The 24,534-nt window shown below is 45.1% G+C and overlaps 4 protein-coding genes, 1 long non-coding RNA gene and 3 other non-coding genes across 10 annotated transcripts in view; 3 read left to right on the top strand and 5 right to left on the bottom strand.

Annotated features, from left to right (window-relative positions):
* The first annotated feature begins 324 nt into the window (after nt 1–324).
* Nucleotides 325–634, top strand: LOC129457349 (uncharacterized). Its single transcript, XR_008649202.1, has 3 exons — nt 325–383; nt 452–505; nt 575–634. It is a non-coding gene; the product is annotated as an uncharacterized LOC129457349 (long non-coding RNA).
* Nucleotides 635–3,367: 2,733 nt separating this feature from the next.
* Nucleotides 3,368–19,767, top strand: cinp (cyclin-dependent kinase 2 interacting protein). 2 transcript variants are annotated; one of them, XM_055231129.1, is made up of 8 exons: nt 3,368–3,395; nt 3,467–3,508; nt 3,608–3,664; nt 3,806–3,934; nt 18,379–18,520; nt 18,680–18,809; nt 18,894–19,017; nt 19,094–19,767. In XM_055231129.1, exons 3-8 carry the CDS (start codon nt 3,646–3,648, stop codon nt 19,294–19,296), a joined length of 747 nt encoding a protein of 248 aa, XP_055087104.1. In that variant the 5' UTR covers nt 3,368–3,395; nt 3,467–3,508; nt 3,608–3,645; the 3' UTR covers nt 19,297–19,767. The 2 variants fall into 2 exon arrangements, with proteins under 2 accessions (XP_055087104.1, XP_033844220.1); XM_033988329.2 differs by lacking the exons at nt 3,368–3,395; nt 3,467–3,508; nt 3,608–3,664; nt 3,806–3,934 and adding an exon at nt 17,891–18,040.
* Nucleotides 10,712–17,677, bottom strand: dkc1 (dyskeratosis congenita 1, dyskerin). The gene is made up of 15 exons (XM_033988527.2): nt 17,589–17,677; nt 16,875–16,921; nt 16,716–16,802; nt 15,930–16,021; nt 15,264–15,448; nt 15,039–15,103; nt 14,311–14,437; nt 14,073–14,203; nt 13,585–13,728; nt 13,363–13,483; nt 12,652–12,770; nt 12,373–12,476; nt 11,621–11,660; nt 11,352–11,516; nt 10,712–10,897 (listed from the first exon to the last, which is right to left on the bottom strand). The coding sequence occupies exons 1-15, from the start codon at nt 17,602–17,604 to the stop codon at nt 10,847–10,849; spliced, it is 1,494 nt and encodes a 497-aa protein (XP_033844418.1). The 5' UTR covers nt 17,605–17,677; the 3' UTR covers nt 10,712–10,846.
* LOC117391100 (small nucleolar RNA SNORD53/SNORD92) lies at nt 11,192–11,269 on the bottom strand. The gene has a single exon (XR_004542988.1). It is a non-coding gene; the product is annotated as a small nucleolar RNA SNORD53/SNORD92 (small nucleolar RNA).
* LOC117391097 (small nucleolar RNA SNORD83) lies at nt 12,818–12,890 on the bottom strand. The gene has a single exon (XR_004542985.1). It is a non-coding gene; the product is annotated as a small nucleolar RNA SNORD83 (small nucleolar RNA).
* Nucleotides 16,219–16,420, bottom strand: LOC117391101 (small nucleolar RNA SNORD17). Its single transcript, XR_004542989.1, has one exon. It is a non-coding gene; the product is annotated as a small nucleolar RNA SNORD17 (small nucleolar RNA).
* An 83-nt stretch (nt 19,768–19,850) lies between the features above and the next one.
* Nucleotides 19,851–21,379, top strand: LOC117390129 (ankyrin repeat domain-containing protein 9-like). The gene is made up of 2 exons (XM_033987783.2): nt 19,851–20,483; nt 20,721–21,379. Exons 1-2 carry the CDS (start codon nt 20,082–20,084, stop codon nt 21,132–21,134), a joined length of 816 nt encoding a protein of 271 aa, XP_033843674.1. The 5' UTR covers nt 19,851–20,081; the 3' UTR covers nt 21,135–21,379.
* A 756-nt stretch (nt 21,380–22,135) lies between these two features.
* Nucleotides 22,136–24,534, bottom strand: part of tecpr2 (tectonin beta-propeller repeat containing 2) — a 32,069-nt gene continuing 29,670 nt past the window's right edge. For both annotated transcript variants that reach the window (XM_055230906.1, XM_055230907.1), the window contains exon 26: nt 22,136–23,426. In XM_055230906.1, coding sequence (XP_055086881.1) covers nt 23,260–23,426 — 167 coding nt within the window. In that variant the 3' untranslated portion in view covers nt 22,136–23,259. The remainder of the gene's footprint in view (nt 23,427–24,534) is intronic.

Genomic DNA, 24,534 nt, shown 5'->3' with positions numbered 1-24,534 from the left:
TATTTCAGTTCTATGGGGTATTAAAGAGGGGGTATTTCACTTCTATGTGGTAAGACTTCTAAAAACCTAAACTGTCTTCATGTTTTTGATGATAGAACAGAGTTAAAACACGGGAGAAAGATACAAAAAAAAAAAGAGAGTTTGCAGAATCCCTCCTCTTTAAAGTGACATTTTGCTGGTCGTTTCACATTCTCTCCCTACTCAGAGGTGATGAGATCCTCCTGTGGCCATAGCTGCTCTGGGACAGACTGACAGAAATGAGACTGCCAATCTGCTTCATCGGCCCGTCCCACCAACAACACTGTTTGTTTGTGTTTCAGCATTGAGTCTGAAGCTGGAGGACACTGAGGACGCTCTGTCTAAACTCAAGCACAAATCAGACGGTGCACTTCATGACATCATCACGTGCATCATGCTGACATGCGGATAGTGACGTGTGTTTGTGCTTCAGATCTGGAGGGCGGAGTCGCACTGGGCCTGCGGCAGCTCCACCTGCTCTCCTCAGGTCTCTCCTCCCACACTTTAGACCTTCACATCTCCAAAGAGTTTTTAAAATAAATGTGTGTCTGTTCAGAGGTGAGCGAGAGGCTAAACTCAACAGAGGGGGCGCTGCAGCGGCTCCAGGAACAGGCACAAGGTCTGAAGAAGACACCAACAATCACATCCAATTCTGTTCATTTAGTTAATGAAAAAACTGCTGCTGCTTACTACTACTACTACTACTGCTGCTGTTACTACTACCACATGGTGTTTATGACATGAGCTGCAGTATCACTAATTCCTCCCTAATTCTGTCAAATGTTTTATATAAACACCTGATCTGATATTTTGACATATTTCACCTTTATTTTATCAGGAAAAAGCCTCACATGGAAAAAAGTAACGTAAAAATTAGAAACTTGCATAAAAAATATCAGAGGTACCCAAGCTTTTTTCATCGACGGCCACATCTCAAAACATATTTTAAGCGGAGGGCCACAGTGCTAAAAATTAAATTTTAATTTGCTTTAAAAAGTACTGCTTATGATCAATTGGGCCAGTTCAGCAGGACGCCTGAGGGGCAATAAAAACTGCTCTGAGGGCCGTATTTGGCCCCTGGGCCATAGTTTGGACACTCCTGTCATAGACGTTTGAAATATGGCATACACATCCGTCTTGCCATACTTATCGAAAAAGCCAATGAAGTCATACCTCTATCTGCAACCCTGTTACCATGGTAACATAATCCAACTATGTCGTAAAATTCCCAATTTCCCTTAAAAAGTGAAAATACATTACACCAATAGAAGCAGAGTCCAAACCTTTTTAAATATAGAAAGATGAAACTTAGCATGAAAATATCCCATGTCATGACAAAGACTCTTTGTGACCCCATCCTAAACCCAACAGGAAGTTGGACAGAACCCCATTTTTGCAAAATTTTACTTTTTAGTTTTTATATCTCCCTGTTGGAATTTCTTTCAAAAGGCTTGAAAATTGGTAAAACTACCAAGACCCATGTGCAATTAAATATTTTTTAGATTTTTGATCAATTTTAAAATGTGGGTGTGGCTAATCTGCAAATCAGTGGGAATTTTGAAAAGCATAAAAACGTGGGTATTTCTCACAGGTGACGTCGAAATGAGTCAGACCCAATGAAACATTTGTGCGCATTGACGACCTGAAAGCAACAATGTACAACATTTATAGCTTTGATGATATAAAACTACTCTACAGCACCCCCTAGGTAGCAAGGGGTGCTGAGGGCCTTTATCACTGCCTTTAATTTAAATTAAACTAATGTATTTCTGTTGGCCGTGTTTGACCCTGATCTCTGGTGTTCAGGTCTGGACCAAAGACTGGTCCAAGGACTGGGTCTAGTCCAGGATCTGTTCCGAGAGACCTCAGACCTGGACCTGAGAATCAATAAGACCAGGGCCCAAGTCCAGGAGAACATCACAGGTAAAACCGAAGGCTGTATAAAGAAGAGGAGTGACCACAGAGGTCAGCTCCAGACGTAGCTCATCCAGGCCAGCAGTAATATCGGCTAATCTGGAGTCCAATTCTATATTTGGAATTCTGAACAGGAGTATCATAGCAACCAAAGAGCCAATCAGGAATGAGGTTGTTGAAGGTAACACCTCTTTGAGCCACCCCGCTGGTTTAGCAGGGAGCAGGCACTTAGCAATACTGTCAACCAGACTTGTTACCAACACTAATGGGAGCCACCTCCTGGAAAGAAGGCACCTGATTTGTCTGTTATTAATGTTCATATCTTAATTTAGGGGCAAAATAGTGAAATAAACCTCCCAGGATCATGTAGAGCAGATTAACACGAACATTTTAAGACCAAAATTATGCTTTTTACATAGAAAGTGAACTGGAACCAGAATGTGGAAAAACTCTTAAATATATTTGTTTGTGTCCAGTCCAAAGCTCGGAACTGTCCACTCTGAGGAACCACTCACAAGGTAAAAACCTACATACTTTGTTCCAGTCCTGTCAGACCTGTCCTCCTTCCACACTGCTCACCACACACTCTGAGGTCTCTCACCCAACCCTCTGCCCTCTATCACACTCTGAGGTCTCTGGATCAGAACCATAGTCCTTATAAAGAAGTGGGCTATGTGAGTGTGACGTCATCCACAGCGTTCAGGTCCAAATGAATTTCATCAAGGCTAAGAGTTATAGCGGCTAATCTGGAGCCAACTGAGAATCATACCGTCAACCAAAAGCCAATCAGGAATGAGGCTGTTGAAGGTAACGCCCCTTCCCGCTTGCACCGCTGGTTTAGCTGGGAGCAGGCACTTAGCAACGCTGTCAATCAAACCTGTTGTTAACGCTAGCTGGAGCGACCTCGCAGAAAGAAGGTGCCTGATTTGTCTGTTATTAATGTTCATATCTTGAGTCACAGTAACAATAGTGAAAGTGAAGTAGAGTCAGGTCAGTGGAGCCGAATTGTGCCTAGCCTCACTTCCTGTTTGGAACGTGGCGGAGAGCAGGTTAGCGATGTCTATTTATATATACCATCTATGCTATACTGATGTTTCTTCACACTCATTTTGGGGCCAGAGGAGAAAGATCCTTCTAGATCCTTCCTGACTCCCGCTCTAGTTCACTGGACTCTGCTAGTGCCTTCAAAACCTAACTGAAAACTTTTTTATTTGGCCGAGGGTTTGAGGCGCAGTAATTTTAGGGATGGCCATATTGTAATTTTTTTTGTAATTGTGTTTTATTTTTATGAGTTTTAACTTTTGTTGTGACTTCCTCATGTGTGAAATTTGCTGTATGAATGAACTTTGCTACATGTGTCATTCTTAAGTCTAAATGTGAAGTCTAAAGTTTGCCAAATACTGTTTCAGTTTTGGAGTCAGGTCTGAGAGACTGGACGCAGACGCTGCTTCTCTCCATCTCAGGTCCATGTTTCAGAATTACAATGAAAACTGAAGATTTGGAGATTTGACTGAATGTTTTTGTCTTGTTTCAGGTCTGAGTGAGAGACTGCAGCAGCTGCAGACTTACTCCTCGGGTAAAACTCTCCAACGTTTAAAGTGTCAACTTAAGTTTTATTTCACTTTAAAATTATAATAAGAAGTTTGGAAAAATCTAAATGTACTTTTTACTTTAGACTTGACCCTGAGACTGAACTCCACCGAGGACAGACTCATGGTGCTGTCCAGCGCAGGTTTGTCCGTTGCCCTTCCATCCTCCTGTATCCCAGTGTTAGATGCCCTCGCTGTGTCAGATTACGTCAGATGCCCTCCCTGTGTGTCAGACAGTGTCAGATGCCCTCCCTGTGTTGATAGGTGTTGCTGTTGTCCTGCAGGTGTCCAGAAGGTGGCTTTCTCAGTTGGGCTCACAGACTCTGGAGCTGTCGGGCCGTTTGACTCTGAGACGATTCTAAAGTTCACCAAAATCCTGACCAACGAAGGATCCGCCTATGACCCCAGTACAGGTACAAAGCTTAGTCCTGGTTTAGTCCCGGTTTAGTCCCGGGTGACTTCCAACTTACTCCCAGTTTAGTCCTGGTTTAGACCCAGTTTAGACCTGGTTTAGTCTTGGTTTAGACCTGGATTAGTCCTGGTTTAGACCCGGTTTAGACCGGCCCTGATTCTGGTCTCTCTCAGGGCTGTTCTTGGCTCCGGTCCAGGGTCTGTACTTCTTCTCGTTCTGCGTTGTGGACTTCCTGAAAGGTTACATGGGCGTGTTCTTACATCACAACGATCGACCAATCAGCTTCAGTCTGGCTCTGAACTCACACGGCGGCTATGGTGGCACGTGCAACAGCGCCATCATTAGGCTGAACGCGGGAGACAGTGCGTCACTGCGTCTTCCCGCCTCCTACCGTCTCTATGACGACCAGCGCAACTTCAGCCTGTTCAGCGGCTTCCTCCTCTGCAACCTCTGACCTCCTGCTCCTCTCCCCCTCTCTTCTGCTCCTCTTCTGCTCCTCTTCTCTGCCCTCCTCTCTTCTGCTCCTCTCCTCTCATATAAATGTGATAATAAAAGTGTGTTGTTATAATAGTCCTTTTTGTGTCCTTGTTGTGGGGATGTTGCTGCTCGTGTCTCGTGTGCTTGGTTTCACTTTGTGTAGATAGAAATTCTTCTGTTAAACAGTCTATGGCAGGGGTCGGCTCAACGTGGCTTGGGAAAATAAAGTATTGAAGTGTATTTTATTTGTGTTAGTTCTTTTTTTAAATTGTAGTTCTAAATGTGAAGATTACTGTGATCTTGAAATATTACAATAAAATAATATTTTATTTTTCATCGCTCAAAATAAGCGTAACACTCAGGGAGGCCATACCCATCCCTGAAACCTATATATCAACATGAAGAAATATGCATTTGGAGTCCTGTCGATCTTTGGATCCACATACGTATGCGAGCAGCTATTCTCCACCATGAACTATGTTAAAAACAAAGCTCAAGCCTCACAGACGACAGCTTACAGTGCTGCTTAAAGATGAAAGTGACTTCATACAGCCCTGATCTGCAGACGCTGTGCGCAGAGGTTCAGGAGCAGAAGTCTGATTAACCAGGTAAAATAAATATTTATACAGATATTTTGCAAATATTTAGTTTTCATTGTTTAGTGACATAATGCATTTTTTTCCAATTTATTTTTAAAATTCAGATCAAGGCTCTGCTACATGCTCCAAAAGCCCAAAGGCGATATAAGGATGACAGCTCAAGGTATTTTTTGTTTTGCTACATGGATCATTTAAGTTCAGCTTTTTAATTCACTTGAAAGAGACCTTCAACTCTGCATTTTGTATTTTTTTTAAGAGTTATGTCCAAAATGTGTTCATCCCCAGCAATGGAGTCACCACCTCCCCAAGAGAACAAATCCTTCCGAAGTGAAGGATTCATCTCCAGGGTCACTTCCCCCAGGGCCCTCATCACAGGCCTGGAACCTCTCTGTGACAGCCCCAGCAGAGGTTTCAGTCCCAGCAGCACCCCCCTCACCTCCCCTGCCCACAGACCAGCCCTGGGTCCCCTTTGCTACATCTACTCCCTCTAGGGACTCTTCACTCTCCTCTTCCTCCCCACCTTCATCCATGGCCCTTCTCAACCACCTAGAAAGCCTCATCAGATCAGGAATTAGACCTAATATAGCACGATCAAGAGTTCTGATATCAACTATGTAGAACTCTTCCCCGTATCCATTTATCCCCCCTCGTTTCTCACCCAAACTCCTACCTGCTTGCTCTTCCCTGCCTTCCCCCAGAGCTGTTATTATCGAGAGCTATGGACACACAGGGCCTCTGCTGTCTTAGGACATACAGTCATGATAAAAATATCATGCTGAGGCCCTGTGATGGAGCTGTATCTACAGTTACACCACATAGACTGATTAACAGAAGGACAGTTAGATTGTCCAATCAGAGAAATTTTGTTCACATTCTCTTTAAGAAAATAACATCCAGTTCTACTGAAACTAATCTGAAACTTGCTGTACTGAATGTCAGATCTTTATGCAAGTCATTTTTAATCAATGATTTTATTTCTTCTTTTAGTCTTGACTTTATATTTTTAACCAAAACATGGCTCGACAAAAACACAGGTAATGCAATTCTAGTGGAATCAACTCCACCCAACTTCAAATTTGAATCTGAAACACGAGTAAACAAAAAGGGTAGACGTGTGCGCAGTTTTTAGAGATAATTTGGTCACTCAAATGTTGTCATTTTAAGTGTTTTCATGTTTTGAGTATGTTTCCTTTAAAATGGAGCTAAAACAATCCCCCTCCATACTCTACTTAGTCATATACAAACCTCCGCAGCACTGTCTGAGTTTTATTGATGATTTTATGGAGATGCTTTCAGTCGTACGCACAGACTTTGACGGTTTAGCCATTACAGGTGATTTTAATGTACATGTGGATAATGTGTTTGACAGAAACACTAAAGAGCTCAGTTCTGTCCTTGAAACCTTTGGTCTGACTACATGTCAGCGAGCCCACCCACAACAGAGGACACACTCTGGACCTGCTCATCACAAAAGGAGTAAATATTTTAAATGTCAATGTGGTGGATGTTGCTCTGTCTGATCATTTCTGTGTCTTCTCTGACCTGTCTGTTAGTCCCTGTCTGTTAGTCCCTGTCTGTTAGTCCCTGGCTGTCAGTCCCTGGCTGTCAGTCCCTGGCTGTCAGTCCCTGGCTGTCAGTCCCTGGCTGTCAGTCCCTGGCTGTCAGTCCCTGGCTGTCAGTCCCTGGCTGTCAGTCCCTGGCTGTCAGTCCCTGGCTGTCAGTCCCTGGCTGTCAGTCCCTGGCTGTCAGTCCCTGGCTGTCAGTCCCTGGCTGTCAGTCCCTGGCTGTCAGTCCCTGGCTGTCAGTCCCTGGCTGTCAGTCCCTGGCTGTCAGTCCCTGGCTGTCAGTCCCTGGCTGTCAGTCCCTGGCTGTTCCTGTTGTTCGAAGGAGACACAAATGATAAAACAGGTGCACTGTTTATGGAAATGATACACTGAAAATGCCTCATGTTCTAATGTTGATGATTTGTTGAACTCTGTGAGTTTGAGTATTTTGAATGTTCTGGACACCATTGCCCTGATGGAGGTTAAAATAGTTTAAAGATAAGCAAAAAGCTCCATGGAGGAATGATGACTTGGTCAGGGCACAGAAAAGGGAGGGCCAGAGGGCCGAGCGGGAATGGCGCAAGTCAAAGCTCCAGGTTCATTATAAGATTTACAGAGAAAAGATGCACATGTACAACCAGTTTATGTAGAACAAGGGAGAAGGATTTTTCTGACATTATTGGAAGTTGCAGTAACAACTCTTGTGTCCTGTTTGCAGCAGTAAACAGATTAACAAACCCCCCAGGTCCACTGCTGTTAGAACTAATTTCCACATTAAGTGCAATGAGTTTGGGTTGAGTGTTTTTAATGACAAGGTTCAGAACATTAAAATGCCATCAATTCCACAAAACAAATTAAAATCCAGCAGCCACCTTGACAGCTGACTTACTTTGTACCAGTAACTGACAAAACTGTCCAAGAGATCATCACTAGTCTGAGTTCATCTACATGCTGCCTCGATGTGTTACCCACTAAATTTCTAAAGTCTGTGCTCAACAGTTTGCTGTCACCACTCACTCACATAGTTAATATGTCACTTCAATCTGGAACATTCCCAAGCGCTTTGAAAACTGCGGTTATCAAGCCTCTCCTAAAGAAGAGCAGTCTTCATGCCACAATATTGAACAATTACCGACGAATCTCAAATCTGCCATTTTTAGGCAAAGCCCTCGAAAAAGTAGTTTACCAACAGCTTATTAACTTTCTCCAAATTAACAACTCCTTTGATGTTTTCCAGTCAGGTTTTAGACCCCACCACAGCACTGAGACTGCTCTTATCAAGGGGACAAATGACATCCGCCTGAACACTGATGCAGGGAAAGTCTCAAAGCGTTGATCCTGTTAGATCTGAGTCCTGCCTTTGACCCTGTGGATCATGGGATTCTCTTACAGAGACTAGAGGAATGGGAGGGCATCTCTGGTACGGCACTAAAACTGGTCCAAGTCCTATGTAGAAAACAGGGAGTACCTATGACCTATGGGGTGCCCCAGGGGTCAACACTGGGACCCCTGTTCAATCTCTATGTCTAACTGCAGCAGGTGAATATGGACCAGTGGATTCACTCTGCCACTGCATCCAACAGATCATTGTGTGGATGCAAAACAATTTTCTTCAGCTAAACTCAGACAAGACTGAAATCATCATCTTTGGCCCACAGAAACAAAGAGAAAGTGTCAGCAGTCACCTCCAGTGTCTCTCTCTAAAACCTTCAAATCAGGTGAGAAATCTAGGGGTAATAATGGACTCAGACTTGAACTTTAACAGCCACATCAAATCAATAACATCTGCAGCATTTTTACCATCTAAAAACATTGTAAAAATCAAAGGTAAACTGTCAAAGCCAGACTTAGAGAGACTTATCCATGTATTTGTCTCCAGTAGATTAGACTACTGTAACGTCCTGCTCACTGGCCTCTGCAAACGAGCGTTAAGACAGAACAGTACATCCAGAACACGGCTGCTCGAGTCCTGACTAGAACCAGGAAGTATGAGCACATAAGTCCTGTGGCTCAGGTCTCTGGCTCCTGTGGCTCAGAGAATAGACTTTAAAGCAGCTCTGTGTGAACAAGTCTCTCCATGGACCAGCACCAAAGAACATCTCCCATATGAGCCACATAAACCATCTGACACTCTGAGGACTTCAGGGACCGGCCTCCTGCTGGTGCCCAGAGTCAGGACTAAACATGGAGAATCAGAGTTTCAGTTTTATGCAGGTAAAATCTGGAACAATCTTCCTGATGTGAGACAGACCTCTACTTTGACAATGTTTAAATCCGGGCTCAATTTAATGTTAATTATTATTTACGTTTTGCTTTGTGTGATTTTAATGTCTTTCTTATTCAGTAAAGCACTTTGAATTACTTCGTGTACAAATTGTGCTATACAGTACAAATAAACTTGCCTTGCCATTACATAAATAAAATACATTTTTCTCTGTAGCACTTCATGGATTCCCAGTGTTTTCTTTTCTGTGGAAACCAGGTCCAAATGGCTCTTTGGGTGTTAAAGGCTGCTGACCCCTGCTCTGTGGGTTTTACACAAAGACTAAACATGAGTCAGGGACAGAACACACGCCCCTCGAGCTCATAGTTCACTCTGTCCATGGACACAGTCTGATCACAGGCTACTGAAAATGTGTTTAAATCCATTTTGTATTTTTTCTTCAGTTTTCTAATGGTAAACCATCTTTAAACATGTGTTTTTCCCATCTTTATAAAAGCAATAAATTGTTTATTAAAGTAACATTACTAAAATCAATCTATGTCACATAGTTTGTGTTTCACTTAACACCCAAACAGACAGAAAAGCTAAGCTAATACAGCAAAGGTCAAAGTTTTTGTCTCAATGCTGGATACAAACCAGTTAACCAGATAAATGAATACACTACAGTAGAAATAAAATGGAGGCCTGCCGTTTAAATATGAGTTTTCACGTGGCTTGTGTTCCCGTTTAGGCCTGATCCTTCCTGGTCCACAAGAGCTGCTGCCATAGCTGTTATACCCTTTGTACACTCAGTAAAGCCATATTTACAGGAGCAGAGCCTGCAAATCCCACAGGCTGTACACCCCACATTTTAAATGAGGCCAGTGCCTTTGGTCTTCCTGGATTTGTTCTATGACCAAACATCAGGAGAATGGTCCTGTTCTTCTAAAGGCACATTTATGTTCCACTTTCATACGTCAACAGATCCGTGCAGTAACTGTCACTGCATTCATACTAACAAATGTTTCTAATGTGACGGCTGCATTCTTTTAACCCCCAGATCAACCAAAAAAAATAAAAACTAGCTAGCTAAATCACTTTCGAATTATATTAACAGTTCAAAGAACCGCCACCTTAATGTGGTGGAGGGGTTTGAGCACCCCTAGAAGCTATGTTGGCTTCATGCCCCTGGTAGGGTCGTGGGGGACGGGTCAGACCAAGAGCAGTTCAAAAGCCCTTTCAGAGTTTAAGATCAAGGCCAGCTATGTTGTCCAAAGCAGGATTACTGAGGCCAGGCCTGGGGTGATAGTGTCTGGGCCTTTCCCCATGGGGACCAGCTGGGCTCAGTCCAAAGGAGATGTGGGGCCATCCTCCTGTGGACCCACACCCAGCAGGAGGCTTCGTGAGGGGCCAGTGCATAGATTTGGGCGGCAGTCAAAGGAAGGGGATGATCTTAAGTTACAGACACAACAGTGAAAGAAACAATAACCCAGGATCAATACCCAATATTTTAAGACCAAAATGACGAGGGAGCCAGTTTTTCCAATGTAAAGTGAATTGGAGCTTCCTACTTGGAACGTAGCAGCTAGCAGGTTAGCCATGTCCATTTATACATACAGTCTATGTGTTGCCCAGTCTGTTGCCTACCCATAAAGCTCCCGCTACAGATTATACTGTACTGCAGCCAGCACCTTCACAACACCAGAGAAGATTTAAAGATTAAACTCAAGTGGCATACTCTGAAATGTGCAGTGATCAGGAGCAGAATGAACTCATTTCACCATTTACATAGAGATGGGCCCAAAACTCCGGCGACGTGCACAAACATCTGGTTCAGGTTTCTTCTCCGCTGCTCTGGGGGACAGGGACAGGAACTGAGGGCCTCAAACCTCTCATTTTAGCCTTGCCATCTACAAGACATGAGGTGCAACCCCCCCATAAGCCTCTCCTCACGGCAGATCAATACAAATAAAAAGTTTATTCTGAAAGATGATATTTACAAAAACACTTTACAAAAATAAAGTCCAGGCTCCAGACTCTGCTCTTGGAGCCGCTTCAGTTCAGACTCAGTGTCCCATGATCCTCTGCTCTCACTCAGAGCCCTCCACTTCCTGTTTCTTCTTTTTCTTCTTCTTTTTCACCTGAGGAAATAAAACAAAAACACCTGGTCAGATCTGATTGGACGGTTTGAGTCTGAGGCAGCTCTGATTGGACAGTGTGGGGCGGGGTCTGCCCTTTTTAGTTTAAACATGTTACATTCCAATCTGACCCAACCAACCTCAAAAATGAGATTTGTCCCTAGTTACAACAGAAACCTCCAACGCTTGGGGCAGAGTATCTTGACATGCTCAGTGAAATCTGCCAAATCTGGCAGTAACATTGGCTGTTCTGATTGGACAGCGCATGGGGCGGGGTCACTGCTGATTGAACCGTTTGAGGTCAGACAGCCAAGAGATGATGACATCACAGAGTTCAGTGAAAATGCGAAACCATCTCCAGTCTCATCACTCCTCACAGTGCCCCGTGTGCGTACTAGTACTACAGGGATCGTGCTGTCTGCTGACCCTTGCCTCTCACAGGGGTCACAGGTCTCACCTCTGGAGCATCTGTTTCCTCTGTGGCCACACCCTCCTCTGGCTCCGCCTCTACTTTGATCTTTTTTTCCTTTTTCTTTTTCTTCTTTTCTTTCTTTGTGTCCGAGTCACCGGGCGTAACCGCAGGAGTCTCCGGGGCATCCGAGATACTGTCGTCACGTTTCCTCTGAAAAGTTAGACACACTATTAGATTCAGAGCGTGGGGGCAGGCGGTGGATAAAGGAACTAGATTCATGCAGTGGTGTCAAAGGGCAAAGGTCAGACACTGACCTTTGCTGGAGTCTCAGGTTCCTGCTTCACCTCCTTCACACTGAAACACAGGGAAAAGGTCAGATTAGACAATAATATAAATGGGGGGTGGGGGGGTGTCCTCAGTGAGAGGGGGGGTGGGGCCACAGTGACCTCACTCTGAGTCTCTCTGAGAGTTTTTGTGGCAGACTGACTCCCTCTGAGAGCACTGCAGTTCAAAAAGGGATAACTGTCTGCATCTTATAAATACACACACTACAAATACAACAGCTACATGGGGATAAATGAGCCACATCTATGGGCAGCACTGTTCTACAGTTTGTGCAAAGACTGTTGCGGCATCAACACTGTATGAAAGTAAAGTGTGGATATAGAAAGTCAGCGTTTGAATATCCCTTGTGCCTGTATTTTATATTTAATCTTACCAAAAGTGTAGTTACGTCTACATGAATAACTGCAGGAACAAAGTGAGATTTTGTGAGCCCAAAGTATAGTTTTCTTTTTAGACTCTGGAGCAACCAGTCTAATCCATTAACTGCTACTACAGTCTCAACTGTATTCTTTGCGGTGTGTAGGAAAGGTGTGGGGTGGACGGACACACCTGTAGTATGGGTGGGAGGGGTATCTCATCAGTATTCCTGTGTTTGCATGTGTATGTACCCATATTCCTGTGTTTGTACGCATGTATGCTCGAGTCATAACGCACGTATGCATGGGTTTATGTTACGAGCATGCATGCATATGTAACAGTATTCCTGTGTGTGCATATGTACCTGTATTCTGGGTGCTCGTGGGTCCACTCCGATGGTGTGTTTCCATTGGGTTTTCCGTGTTTGTCCAGGAGGCCTTTCTGGATCATCATTTTCTTCTGACTCGCCTGAAACAAAAGGATGGGTTGAGTCCGGGGACTGAACTAGACTAGGTCTTTAGTCTAAGTCCAGTCCCATCAGAGTCGGGTGATAGATGGTGGTCAGCACAGCCAGAGGCTCGTGAGTCTATCAGCTCATCATGTGGTACCACAAAGACATAGCCACACACGCGCATGTCCGTACCTTTGGTCCGAGTCCCCACTTCCTTGGGTACGTGTCTCGCTCCATAATCACACGTTTGATTTTAGCCACAACACCGTGGTCACACGTGGAAATGACTGCTGTGGTCATGAGCGCCACCGCTGGAACAGATAGAACGGGGTCAGAACATGTCTGTCAGAGTGACAGGTCCCATCAGAGAAGGGTGATAGATGGAGGTCAGCACAGCCAGAGGCTATGAGTCTATCAGCTCATCATGTGGGACCTGACCTGTACTATTGCAGTACCTGAACACATGCACTCTGGATGTGTGCAGTAGCACTGTAGTAGTGTTTGTGGTACTTTACATATACCCTCCCCCTTGATTGTGACATGCAGTAGTATTAGTATTATTGTACTTGGACTAGTACCGCCTTTAGATATAGCTTTTCCTTAAGGGAAACACTATTGTACACACCCAACCATTATAATGACGCATTGTGGTGGCCAATGGTAGCCGCCTGAGGCTGAACTGTGAGGCGTGCTGCCGCTTTTATTTAGTACACCATGAAGAACCATTAGGTCAGAACTTCAGAACTACTGGAAATCATTAAAGGCTATGAAATTAAACTATAACACTAAAGATGACTTAGTTTATATTATTTAATTGAAATCCACAAACTTGCGCAAGTGTCATTTATGTTATATTTAACTAGTTTAAGGTGTTTTACATTTATAAAGTAGAACTTGCAGTACCTGTACATATGGCCTCTCCTTTGGTTGTGATAATAACGATGTCTTGGTTGATTTCGATGCCGTCTTCGTACCTCAGGACTCCAGGCAGCATGATCTTTGCCCCGTAACAGATCGCATTCACCTGTACAAATACACAACCACACATGTACTCCAACTATAAGTACACAAGATACGGTGTGTGTGTGTATAGTGTTAAGGTGCATCCTCTCGGCTGATACTCACGGCACTGTCCTTCATGACGATACGTTTGTGTGAAGTCAGCAGTTTCTCGAGGGGGAAAATGACTCTTCGCAAATACGACTCGTCTTTGTTGTGGTCAAACTGCCACTGAGCATCCAGCACGTCGTGCATCGTCACAAGGTTATCCTCAAATACACAAAACATGTACAATTACTACATGTTCTACAACCTTATCCTTAAATACAAAATTACTTTGTGTTCAATAATGAATCGTGGCATTAACCCTGGTAGCCTGCCTTTTGATTGGCCAGGGCACCATGTGATGTCAGCAGAGCGCGGCAGCGTCCAATAAGAACGCTCCAACCTGATATCATGCAGCGTCCAATCAGAGCTCTGCGTTCGTCTTTTGCAGTTTCTGTTCCAGAGATTAATTAACAGCCTCTGGACCAGAACCAGGACTGGACTCAACTCTCTGGATGTGAGTCAGGGGTCATGGGTCAGGAGTCAGTCCGTGAGTGTTATAGACTGACCTTCTCACCCAGGACGCCTGATCGGACCCTCCTCAGCTCCTGCATCTGTCCCCCCACCCCCAACAGCAACCCAACGTGAACACACAAGGTCCTGATGTATGTGCCCGCCTCACAGCTCACCCAGAAGATACCTGAGAGGGGAGGAGAGAGGGTTAAAGGAGCAGTACAGCTCACCCAGAAGATACCCGAAAGAATGAGGAGAGGGAGGGTACAGAGGAGGCGCAGAGGAGGTTCTGACCTAGGCGCTTCTCAGGGTCGTACTCGATCAGTTTGCTCTCATAAATGGTTCGAACTCGGAGCTGGCGCTTCACTGCAGCAATCAGAGGGGGGCGCTGGAACAGAGCTCCAGTCAGAGTCTCCAGAGCCTGAGGACAAAGGAAGTGAAGAACTTTAAATGGTTTGTAGATTAGTTTTGTTTGAGGAGACTCTGCAGATGCCTGAGGCCTGTCCAGACTCTCACAGGGCAGTTTGATAGTCTGGACGATCATTTTGTGCCAATATTAAAAGGAGGGCGTTTTTCACTTGTGGGAACAGTTTTGTTTTTCTGTTCCACGTGAGGTTTGAGCTGAAGGTTGAAATATCGACAAAGTATCAATATCAGAGCAGGAAAAGCTGGAGCAGGCAGTGCAGGTCTAGTTTAAAGTTAGAACACGGACTAAGCAGCTGTGCGTTGTGTGTGTGTCCCTTCGGGTCAGAACCTCATTGATCAAATGCATGTTCACACATTTGATACACATTTAAAGTCAGTTCATGCAGCACACGCTGCAATACCTTGGCAGCTCGTATTTGTGTGCAGTAATAACTGTATTCGTAGTATCTTTGTAAGCTTGTGCTGTGAGCCGATGGCATTGTGCAGAGTACTGTCGTATATACAACATTAATATTATTATATACAGTGTTAGTCCACATACTGTAGTACCTTAGCAAGATCATATTTGTGTACAGTATTGATGGTATTCGTCGTACCTTGGCGAGCTCATGCTGGGAGCCAATGGCGTTGTGCAGCCGAACGATGCCCACATACTCTTTACCTGAAACAGAGCAGTGATTGGCTGTTTGTTACTGTAGCCCACAGAGGGCGGGGTTTAGAGGTTCAGGACGAGGCCACACAGACACATGGCGCCGCTTGTTTAAGAGTCTCTTGTACACGCATTTTACCTGTGTAAGTGTGTCATATGTAGCACACGTTACCTGCGCTCTGCTGGCTCTTGACCAATCTCGTGGCTCGATCCACACACACGATGAGGCAGCCTGTGACTTTGGGGTCCAAAGTTCCGCTGTGACCCGTTTTCTCCACACGAAGGATCCTCCTGATCCATGCCACCACCTCGTGAGACGACGGGTTAGCTGGTTTGTCCAAGTTTATGAAGCCAGACCTGAGACACAAGACCAGGTCAGAACCAGGACCATAGAATATATATATATATATAAAAATTGACAAGGCTAACCTACTAGCTGTCGTGTTCCAAACAGGAAGTGATCATGGCCACAATTAACGAGCTCTACATAATCCTGTTTTTTTAAATTTCATTTCACTATTGTGTCCATAAATGAAGACATGAACATTAATAACAGACCGAGCAGGCGCCTTCTTTCCCTGAGACTCCCCACATGTGACCACTTGTGGTCAGAATTCCAAATTTGGAATTGGGCTCCACATTAGCTGCTATAGCTGATAGCTTTGATGAGCTTAATTTGGAGCTGAAAACTGCAGGTGATGTCACACTCACTTAGTCTACTTCTTCACACAGACTATGGTCAGAACCAGGACCATTTTTGTACATATTTGTATGTTCCTCTTCATGGGCTAGTACAGTTGTGCACTACCACTATAGTAACAGTACTGCAGTGCATTACCTCACATAGTCGTGTATGTTCCTCTTCAGGGGGTTGCTGCCATTGGGCAAAGGAGTGTAGTGACTTGTCCTGATGTTCAGTTTGTCAAAGTTCTACACAAAAAAAAAAAATTTAAAATATTATATTATCAGACAAGAGAACTGCAGTACAATAGTACTTGTACTATTAGTCTATAATACTATGCACTGCAATAGTACTTCTACAGTACTATGGTTGTCTGATCAGCCCCTCCTCTCGTCCCAGCCCAGAGTACTGAAGCATAGCATTACCACAGTTGTAGTATAGTACTGTGATCAGTCCCATATCCTCGTCCCAGCTCCGCGGCAGCACTCGCATTTCCGTACATCGCTCAAACGTCTCTTCGACAGAACGTGAAGAGACGCCGAACGCTGCACGGACAGGCCCCATCCCCAGAACGGGAATGGCACCGTGACAACGTAGCACCAACCGATCAGAGCTCAGAGAATGGATAAACAGGTTCATCACCTCACAGATTCCACCTGGGGGCGCTGTTCTACATTTCCCCACTCATGACCTCCAGCAGCCATGTGTTTAATACTTTAATAAGAGTAACTGTCTGGAGCAGCACAGGTCGATACTGGAGAATGTGTGCTTCGGCATCATCTTTATATACATTTTTACATACATCTGTGCATTGAGCAGCTGCGTTTTATAGAATTATTGAAATTTAACTAGTTAAATAAATTAATCGCACCGTGAGCCACAGGGCTCTAAGTACAGCTGAGCATTGTACTGTTTGATAATGTTGCATTTTCATATCTGTACCTTAAGGAGCAGGGGCCATTGGGATGTGTCCAGAGTCGCAGCTTTAGACTCAGGTTTGATCAGGAAGTCTGTGCTCTGCTGGATCTCCTACAAAATAAGGCACATTATTCCAGGTCCTACAACATAAGACCAACTCGGTGCTCCGCTCACGTGACTCACCCCCACGTCGTCTTCGCTCACTTTCTTCGCCTTTTTCTTCTTTTTCACTGAAACGGAAAAACATTTTACAAAAACAGACTTAAACGCTCCAGTGTCCGCAGCCTGTGCATAAACTGAGGAGCAAACTGAAAACATCCCAAACACTTTGCCGGCGGGTAAAGAGTCTGATCAGAGCAAACACGTGGTGCATTGCGTCTCGTGGAGGAGACGTTCACTTTGAAACTTTACATTTCTAAATAAAACCGTGAGCTTTAAAGTTTATCATCTATGACGCAGAGTTCAGACCCGCAGAGGTGAAAGCACGTTTGGGTTATGGTTGAATCAGAGCTCCACGTGAGAGACACGTGGTGAGGCTGGAGCCGCAGAGACGCGTTAAAACTGCGGCAGAAACAGAATTTAAAGCCAGGAGCGCGCGGGCTCTGAGGAGAGAGCAGCAGGAGCACGGAGCGGGAGAAAAACACGACTTATAAAGAATAAAAGAGAAAATAAAGGCACACAGGTACAACGCCGTTAGGCTCTGACGTAGAGCCGAGGCTCAGCTGCAGAGAAACTGTAAAAACCCGGATCATTCATAGTCTTAACTCGTGTCGTCGCGGCAGCAGAGTCTAAACTGTAGCACAAAGCCTCAGGTTGAAGGTTAAAGCCGCAGACGCGCGTTAAACCCGCAGATTACAGCGCTTTGTAGAGTTTCTAGGGAGCTGCACGAAGCCTCACCTTCTACCGCCGCCATGTTCCTCCAACAGACCACACATGCGCCTGCGGATCTTTACTTCCGCCTGATACGCACTTCCGGTAAGCTCAAAGCGCCCCCTGCAGGAGGCGTGCGGTCACAACAGTGCAGAAACACGTGTTATTATCAGTGTTATTTACCTGATTAAGGCGCCTTTACGCATATCAAACACATTTAACATGTTTAATTGAAGAGTATACATATGTGTGTAATGCTTAAACTTATAACGCGTCACGTGTAAATACAAACGCACCCATAGTTCTCTTCCTGAGCGGCAGAGGGCGCTGCTTTCTCACACTGACGCAGCTGTTCACGCTCTGAGCCGCACGTGGGTTGCAGACCTGGACCAGAACTGGACCAAGGCCGAGACCGGGTTTAGACCCGCTACAGACCCAGAGCAGTCCTGAGTCTGCGGATCACACTAAGGACATGGAAGGTGAAACAGAAGCAGACTGGAGCAGACAGGAGTAGAGATGAGCAGAAAGGAGCAGAGAGGAGCAGGCAGGAGTAGAGATGAGCAGAAAGGAGCAGAGAGGAGCAGGCAGGAGCAGAGAGGAGTAGAGAGGAGCAGACAGGAGCAGACAGGAGCAGGCAGGGGCAGACAGGAGCAGACATTAATGTGTGTGTGAGTGTTGATGGGAGGGGTCGATGGTGCAGATTGACAGCTTCACTGTTGGTCTGTCCGAGGGGACTGTACTGTGTGGAGTGAATGATGCCACACTGCAAAGCTTTGTGTAAATCTCATGTTTTTATTATTTTGTGCTTTTTCCTCAGGGTCGAACAGGAAGTCCACTGCTCTAACAGGAAGTGCTCGCAAAATAAAAGACAATGCTGCAGATTTTCACAATATAATCCTGCGCTGGGACAAACTGAACAATGAAGGGTTAAACATTGCCACCAAGATCAGCAACAAGAGGTTTGAACTAGGACTTAACTAGGACTTAACTAGGACTTAACTAGGACTTAACTAGGACTTAACCAGGACTTAACCAGGACTTAACCAAGGCCTGAACCAGGGCCTGAACCAGGGCCTGAACCAGGGCCTAAAACAAGACTCGCCTTGTCTCTGTTTTAGGACTCAGTCCCGGCCGAATCCGGACCTTTTGGTTGTTGGAGAATCTGTGTTGTTCCAATCTCTTCCTGCTGGTGGCGCTGAGGAGCTACAAGACGAGTGCTGCAAACTACAGGACATAGTGAAGAAAATGGTAAGTCCTGGTGTAGTCCTGTTTTAGTCCTGGTTTACTCTTGGTTTAGTCCTGGTCTAACCCTGGTCTCATATCCCGGTATAGTCCGGTTTGGTTCTTAAGATGGAACGGTTGCTGGAATCTCACTCAGGACTCTCGGACCTGGACCAATTCAGGACCCAAGGCCTGACCCCGCCCCTGTTTCAGACCTGGACCACAGCAGACTTCGGTGAGTCCTGGTTTAGTCCTGATTTATTGTTAGTCTAGACCTGGTTTAGTTCTTGTTCTTGCTTTTGTTGTTGCAGAGTCCTTGGCACGCTCGGTCTGGTCCTGGTTTAGATCTGAGTTGGACCTGAAGACTCTGATCCTCCAGGACTTGGCCCACTGCGAGAGTCCGGACATGATCATGGTCTACCTCAGTCTGTGGATCCATGAACCCCACATCCCGGTCCAGACTAGACTTGGACTAGAGGGACTTCTGCTGGAGACTGGGCACCGGGACCTCTGAAACCAGGTCCCAAACCGGGTCCCAGCTGATCCAAACGCTTGGTTAACCACTCTGCCACCACAATAACATTATTCTTGTGAAAAGGGTTTGGACCTGACCTAGTTTAGTCCTGGTTCAGTCTGGTCCTGTTTATATTTGTGTTTGTGAACCTGATCCAGTCCTAGTCCTGGTCCCGGTTTAGATCCGGTTTAGAGTGAGCTGGTGACAGTTACATAAGACGACTCTGCCGCTATGTTCAGTATGTGACACCGGACCCCCCCCCCCCCTTTCCCTTCCTCCTCCATGAGCGTGCATGAGACTGTGTGTGTGTGAGAGGAGGAGGTCTGGACTTAGGGTCAGTCTCAGGTCTATAAAAGACCTCGGAGTCCAGAGACCGGAGTTTGGCCAAAAGAGCTCCGACCGAAGACAACCTGCACCGAGACCAGAACGAGACCAGAACGAGACCAGAACGAGACCAGAACGAGACCAGAACGAGACCAGAACGAGACCAGAACGAGACCAGAACCAAGAATTGGACCAGGACTCCTCCAGGACCAAAGGAAATCCAGCTGCAAACCTGCATGTCTAAACCAGCAGTTCATCTGGACTCTGATCAGGTCTTGTTTTGTTTGGATGTTTGAGGCTTGTCAATAATCGTCAATTTTCCAGAATCGATTTTTCATCCCGATTCTTGAACTTTGGACACTGAACCTCTCTCCTCCAACAACCGGCTCACAGCCCCCCCTCTGCCGACCCAACTGCCCCTCTGCCCCTGTCCTCTGACCAGCCCCTGATTGGGCCCTGAGATGCTGCTGTCCCCCCCCCCTCTGACCCCCCGGTCCCCATCCCCTTTGGCCCCGCCCCCTGAGGTGCTGCGTGAGGCAGAGCGTTGTGTGTTTGCCTTCTACCTGCTGGTGCGTGACGGCGCCCCAGTATGGCGGTTAGAGGAGGCGAGGCGGTTGGAGGTGCGTGCGTGGGACGGGGAGCGGGGCCAGTTGGCGCCACTGTCTCCGGGGCAGGCGCTCGTGTACGCGCTCGTGCATGACCGCACAGACTATGCACGTGCCCTCCTGCGCCGCTACGGGCTAACGGCCCTAACACCAGAGCCTTGTGCCTTCTGCATGCGCTCAGTTGGACCTGTGCATCTGAGGCTCGCCATCAGGTACGACCGACAAGAGGCGCTACGACTCATCCTGGACACGCTGCAGGTGAGACAGATCTCCTGGTTTAGTCCTGGTCTCAGTCCTGGTCTCAGTCCTGGTCTCAGTCCTAGTCTCAGTCCTAGTCTCAGTCCTATTCTCAGTCCTGGTCTCAGTCCTGGTCTCAGTCCTGGTCTCAGTCCTGGTCTCAGTCCTGGTCTCAGTCCTGGTCTCAGTCCTAGCCTTAGTCCTAGTCTTAGTCCTAGTCTTAGTGCTGGTCTAACCCTGGTCTCTCTCTGGTCTTAGTCCTCTCTGACCCCAGCCGACCTCAGCTCGTACTTGGACTCTCGGCCACCCTGTTCTCACCTGGATGGTGGAGATGCAGCAGTGGCAGTTGCCGTGGTGATGGGGCGCTCGCGGTGTCTGTTGATGTTGTTGGCGTCTGGTGCCACGGCGACGGGACTGGAGGTGGGGCTACAGAGGTTGGAGGCAGGCCAGGGGGCGGAACAGGAAGTGCTCAGGTGCGTGTACTTTCTGCTGTTGTTCGGATATGCCCCCTCGCCCCGCCCCCTGGATCCACACCTCAGGTGCATTCTGGGAGAACCGCTCTTCCATTGGCTGTCAGGACGGTCCCCACCCACTCTCCTCCTGCACGCGCTCAGAAGCATCGCTCGGACAGCGCCAGAATCCATCGCCGAACTGCCTCCTGGACTTCTATGAGTACTACTGTTACTACTACAAGTACTAATGCAACCACTCCCTCCAGTATTTTAAGAACTACTACTACTGATACTACATTAGACCCCCATGGACTCCTTATGAGTACTATCAGTACTACAACTGCCCGGGGTGGATTTAGACATTTAAGATATTTTTTTTATGTAAATAAAGTGTAAATACAGATTCTACCCCCTCCCTCTCCCCAGACTCCTCCCCTCCCTGTCTCCTCCCTGTATTTCTGTAAATATCTGTAAATATGACAAATAAAGACCTATGATTTATTTCTGAGGCTGTGACCAGGTTCATGTTTAAAAATAGTTCTTATATATTATTTTATATATTGAAATATTATATTATATATATTATAATATGCATTTTTATATTAGTCATATTAAAGGGGAAGTATTCTGCTAAATCGTTTTTTGTATATTTCTCCCATGTTGTAACGTTCCCTTATCAAAAACATCAACAAAGAGGTTTAGATGTCATTCATGCATGTTTGCGTAATCTAGTGATCCCTCCCTGGCCCTATTCAAACCCTCCTTATGGTTAGCATTACAAGCCTGTATAAGGCTCCGCCCACAAGCTTATGTCACCCATGCTTCCACACAATAATTCTCCATAAATAAACAAAAACATAATATAAATCTGTACATAGAAACTTGACAAACCTGATGTGATGTGCAGTAGTTTCATTAGGGTGATGCACGCTGATTATTGACTTAGAGTGAGTTAGACTTAACATTAAAACATGTTAATAATATGTTAATAACATAGCATTTTCAAAACAACAAAAGGAAATGTGGTCTAAATATGTTATGTGGTAATACCACATAGAAGTAAATACCCCCTGTTTTATACCCCATAGAAGTCAAATACCCCTTCTTTAACACAGAGCTCCAGACACAGACACAGACCTGGGTTTGGGGTTTGGCTATGCCCCCCACACCTGCCCCCCATACCCGCCCCCACAGTTTTAGGTCAATTTAATTTGGACAAACTTTTAAACTTTTGATTCCTTTAACAAACTTCAGCAAAGATTTTTACATTTGACGCAGACAAAAGTGGCAACAAAACTAAGTGTAAACATTCAAATAAACATTTAAATTAAATTAATCATAATGTTACAAATGTAAAACAGCAGAGCAACACCTACAGTTAAAACAGTTAAGTGCAGTTTGACGATTCTTCAGTAAAGTGCTTCCACAGACTACATTACCCATCAGCCCATGCTCCAGCTCATGTCCCTTTAAAGAAACTTTAAATTTCATAAACTTGTTCCCAGATATGAGGTAAACATGTAAAATATATCTTTCACTGATAACAATTACAAAAACATTTAAAGTCCCATTTATGTTATAATTTGGTGTTTTGGTTCAAGACTATTATCCATTCAGAAAGCAGAATGAGCCTCACATGACTGTCATGTTTCAAATCAAATTTTTTTAAACTATCTGCAGGTTTAGACACTGGAAACCCAGGTTCAGTGGTGATTCTGGTATTTCTGAAACAGTGAGAGGCAGGACACAAACAGCTCCTTTAAACACAAACCGCTCCTTTAAACACAATCACAGTAAAAGTTCATTTATAATGTTCAGAGTTTCACCCTTTTTCTCCCAAACACTTTACATGTTTAAATCCGACTCTCCGTTCAGGTCAGAGAGACTACATTTCCCAGTCCACTTCAGAAACAGATTTCTATCAAGGTGTGACTTCATAAACTACAGAGGAACTCCATTTCTCATGAGGCTTTGCTCCTGAGATTCTGGCATCCATTTTAGATTCAGTAACACATTTCTTTCAGTTAAATGTTAAATGATATTTTGTCACTAAATTTGAGAGTTTCCCTTTAAAACAGAAGCTGAGCCCAAACTACATTTCCCATGAGGTTTTGCTCCTGGCGGTCAGAGGTTAGAAGAGTTCCTATTGGTTGTTTCCCTTTTGGCGACATTTTAAATGTTAGTTTAAACTCTGCAATTTTTGTTTCATTTCTGAGAAATATTTATATTAGACGTTTCATAAGAGAAAACTGAGCTCCTATTGGTCCATGTTAGTTGTTGCTTTGCTCCTATTGGTCATTTACACTCTGAGAAGTGTTCGGGCATTCCTATTGGCTGTCCATGTGTCAGATGAGCTCCCATTCGTCATCGGCGTCCTCTGCACTCAGTGATGTCACAGAGGGGGCGTGGCCTCTATTGGCAGAGGGGGCAGGGCAATGTGGGAGGAGCTTAGTTAAACGGCGAGATAAAAGTCCATTTGGCGTCACGGCCCAGAGCTCGTCTCCCGGGGTTACTGAGGAAAAATAAAACAACACATTAACGCTAATATACAAGTATAATATAACACATTAACACTAATATGCAAGTATAATATTATACAAACAAAACAACATATTAACACTAATGTACAAGTATAATATTATAACCACAAGTCCCTCAGATGATAGAAGTTTTATTTTATCTATGCATTTCAATCATCAAACCATCCAATTATGAACTGGAGCTATGGGCTATGGAGGAGCCACTATTTTGTTCATGGAGGTGGTCATTTATTTTATTATTTGATTGGGACAGTGGATGCTAATGAATAGACATGATACAACATGAATGTAAACATACTGGGTTATAGCCAAAGGCTAATTTCCATCCGTTGTCCCAAGGGCCGGGGGTCACAAAAGGGCCAAAATAAAAATGGCACAATACACTCATTGTACAGTTCCCATTATTGCACCATCCAAAATATTGCACTTTCCATTCATTGCACAGTCCCCATTATTTCAGTCAGTATGGAGCAGGTCATGGAGCAGGTCATGGAAGACATCATGGGGGATCTTTGGAGGAGGTCATGGAGGAGCGTACAGGGGACCTCATGGGGGAGGTCATGGAGGAGGTCATGGAGGTCATGGAAGAGCTCATGAGCTCTTGTGGTTTTTCTTCATTTTGCATGCTTCTCGAGCGATCTCTGCATTTTTCTTGGTTAGATGCTCATTCAAAAAGATCCCTTTAGTTTCTGTCTAAACTTTCGGTTAAAAAAACGTAGTATGACCGCCGGTTTTGACTTGTCCTCTCTGGGAAGGGTATGACAAGCAGAAATATTCTTTGCATCTAGATTAATGTCTTTATCTGCAAAAAATTGCAGCACCTGTTTTTCCAGCGTTTGCAGCTCCTCTGTTGTAGCGTCCTCGCCAGTGGTTCTGCCTCTCTACACAACTTTGGCGTAGGAATGCGGTTTGACATCTAATCCAAAAATAATAACATCCTCCATTCGCGTATACTGTTCCAAACTATCGATCTGTTTCTCCAGTTGTTCTATGACTTTGTCCTTTGCTGTTATCAAGTCTTTAAGTTGTTTTTACATCATCAAAAAGTCCCGCTAGCTTTGTTAACTGTTTGGTGACTTT

This window comes from Periophthalmus magnuspinnatus, chromosome 22 (genome assembly GCF_009829125.3).
Source record: "Periophthalmus magnuspinnatus isolate fPerMag1 chromosome 22, fPerMag1.2.pri, whole genome shotgun sequence".
NCBI lineage: Eukaryota > Metazoa > Chordata > Actinopteri > Gobiiformes > Gobiidae > Periophthalmus > Periophthalmus magnuspinnatus.
The sequence above is the reverse complement of the archived record's forward strand: the minus strand, read 5'-3'. Positions and strand labels throughout refer to the sequence as shown.

Coding starts and splice junctions, on each gene's coding strand:
- LOC117390129 (XM_033987783.2), top strand. CDS start 20,082: ATGCTGCTGTCCCCCCCCCCTCTGACCCCCCGGTCCCCATCCCCTTTG. Junction 20,484..20,720: donor TCATCCTGGACACGCTGCAG/GTGAGACAGATC, acceptor CTCTGGTCTTAG/TCCTCTCTGACCCCAGCCGA.
- cinp (XM_055231129.1), top strand. Junction 3,935..18,378: donor CGCCTATGACCCCAGTACAG/GTACAAAGCTTA, acceptor CTTTTTCCTCAG/GGTCGAACAGGAAGTCCACT. Junction 18,810..18,893: donor AGGACATAGTGAAGAAAATG/GTAAGTCCTGGT, acceptor ATCCCGGTATAG/TCCGGTTTGGTTCTTAAGAT.
- dkc1 (XM_033988527.2), bottom strand. Junction 14,438..15,038: donor CCCAGCATGAGCTCGCCAAG/GTACGACGAATA, acceptor CTTTGTCCTCAG/GCTCTGGAGACTCTGACTGG. Junction 11,517..11,620: donor AACCTGAGACTCCAGCAAAG/GTCAGTGTCTGA, acceptor CTAACTTTTCAG/AGGAAACGTGACGACAGTAT.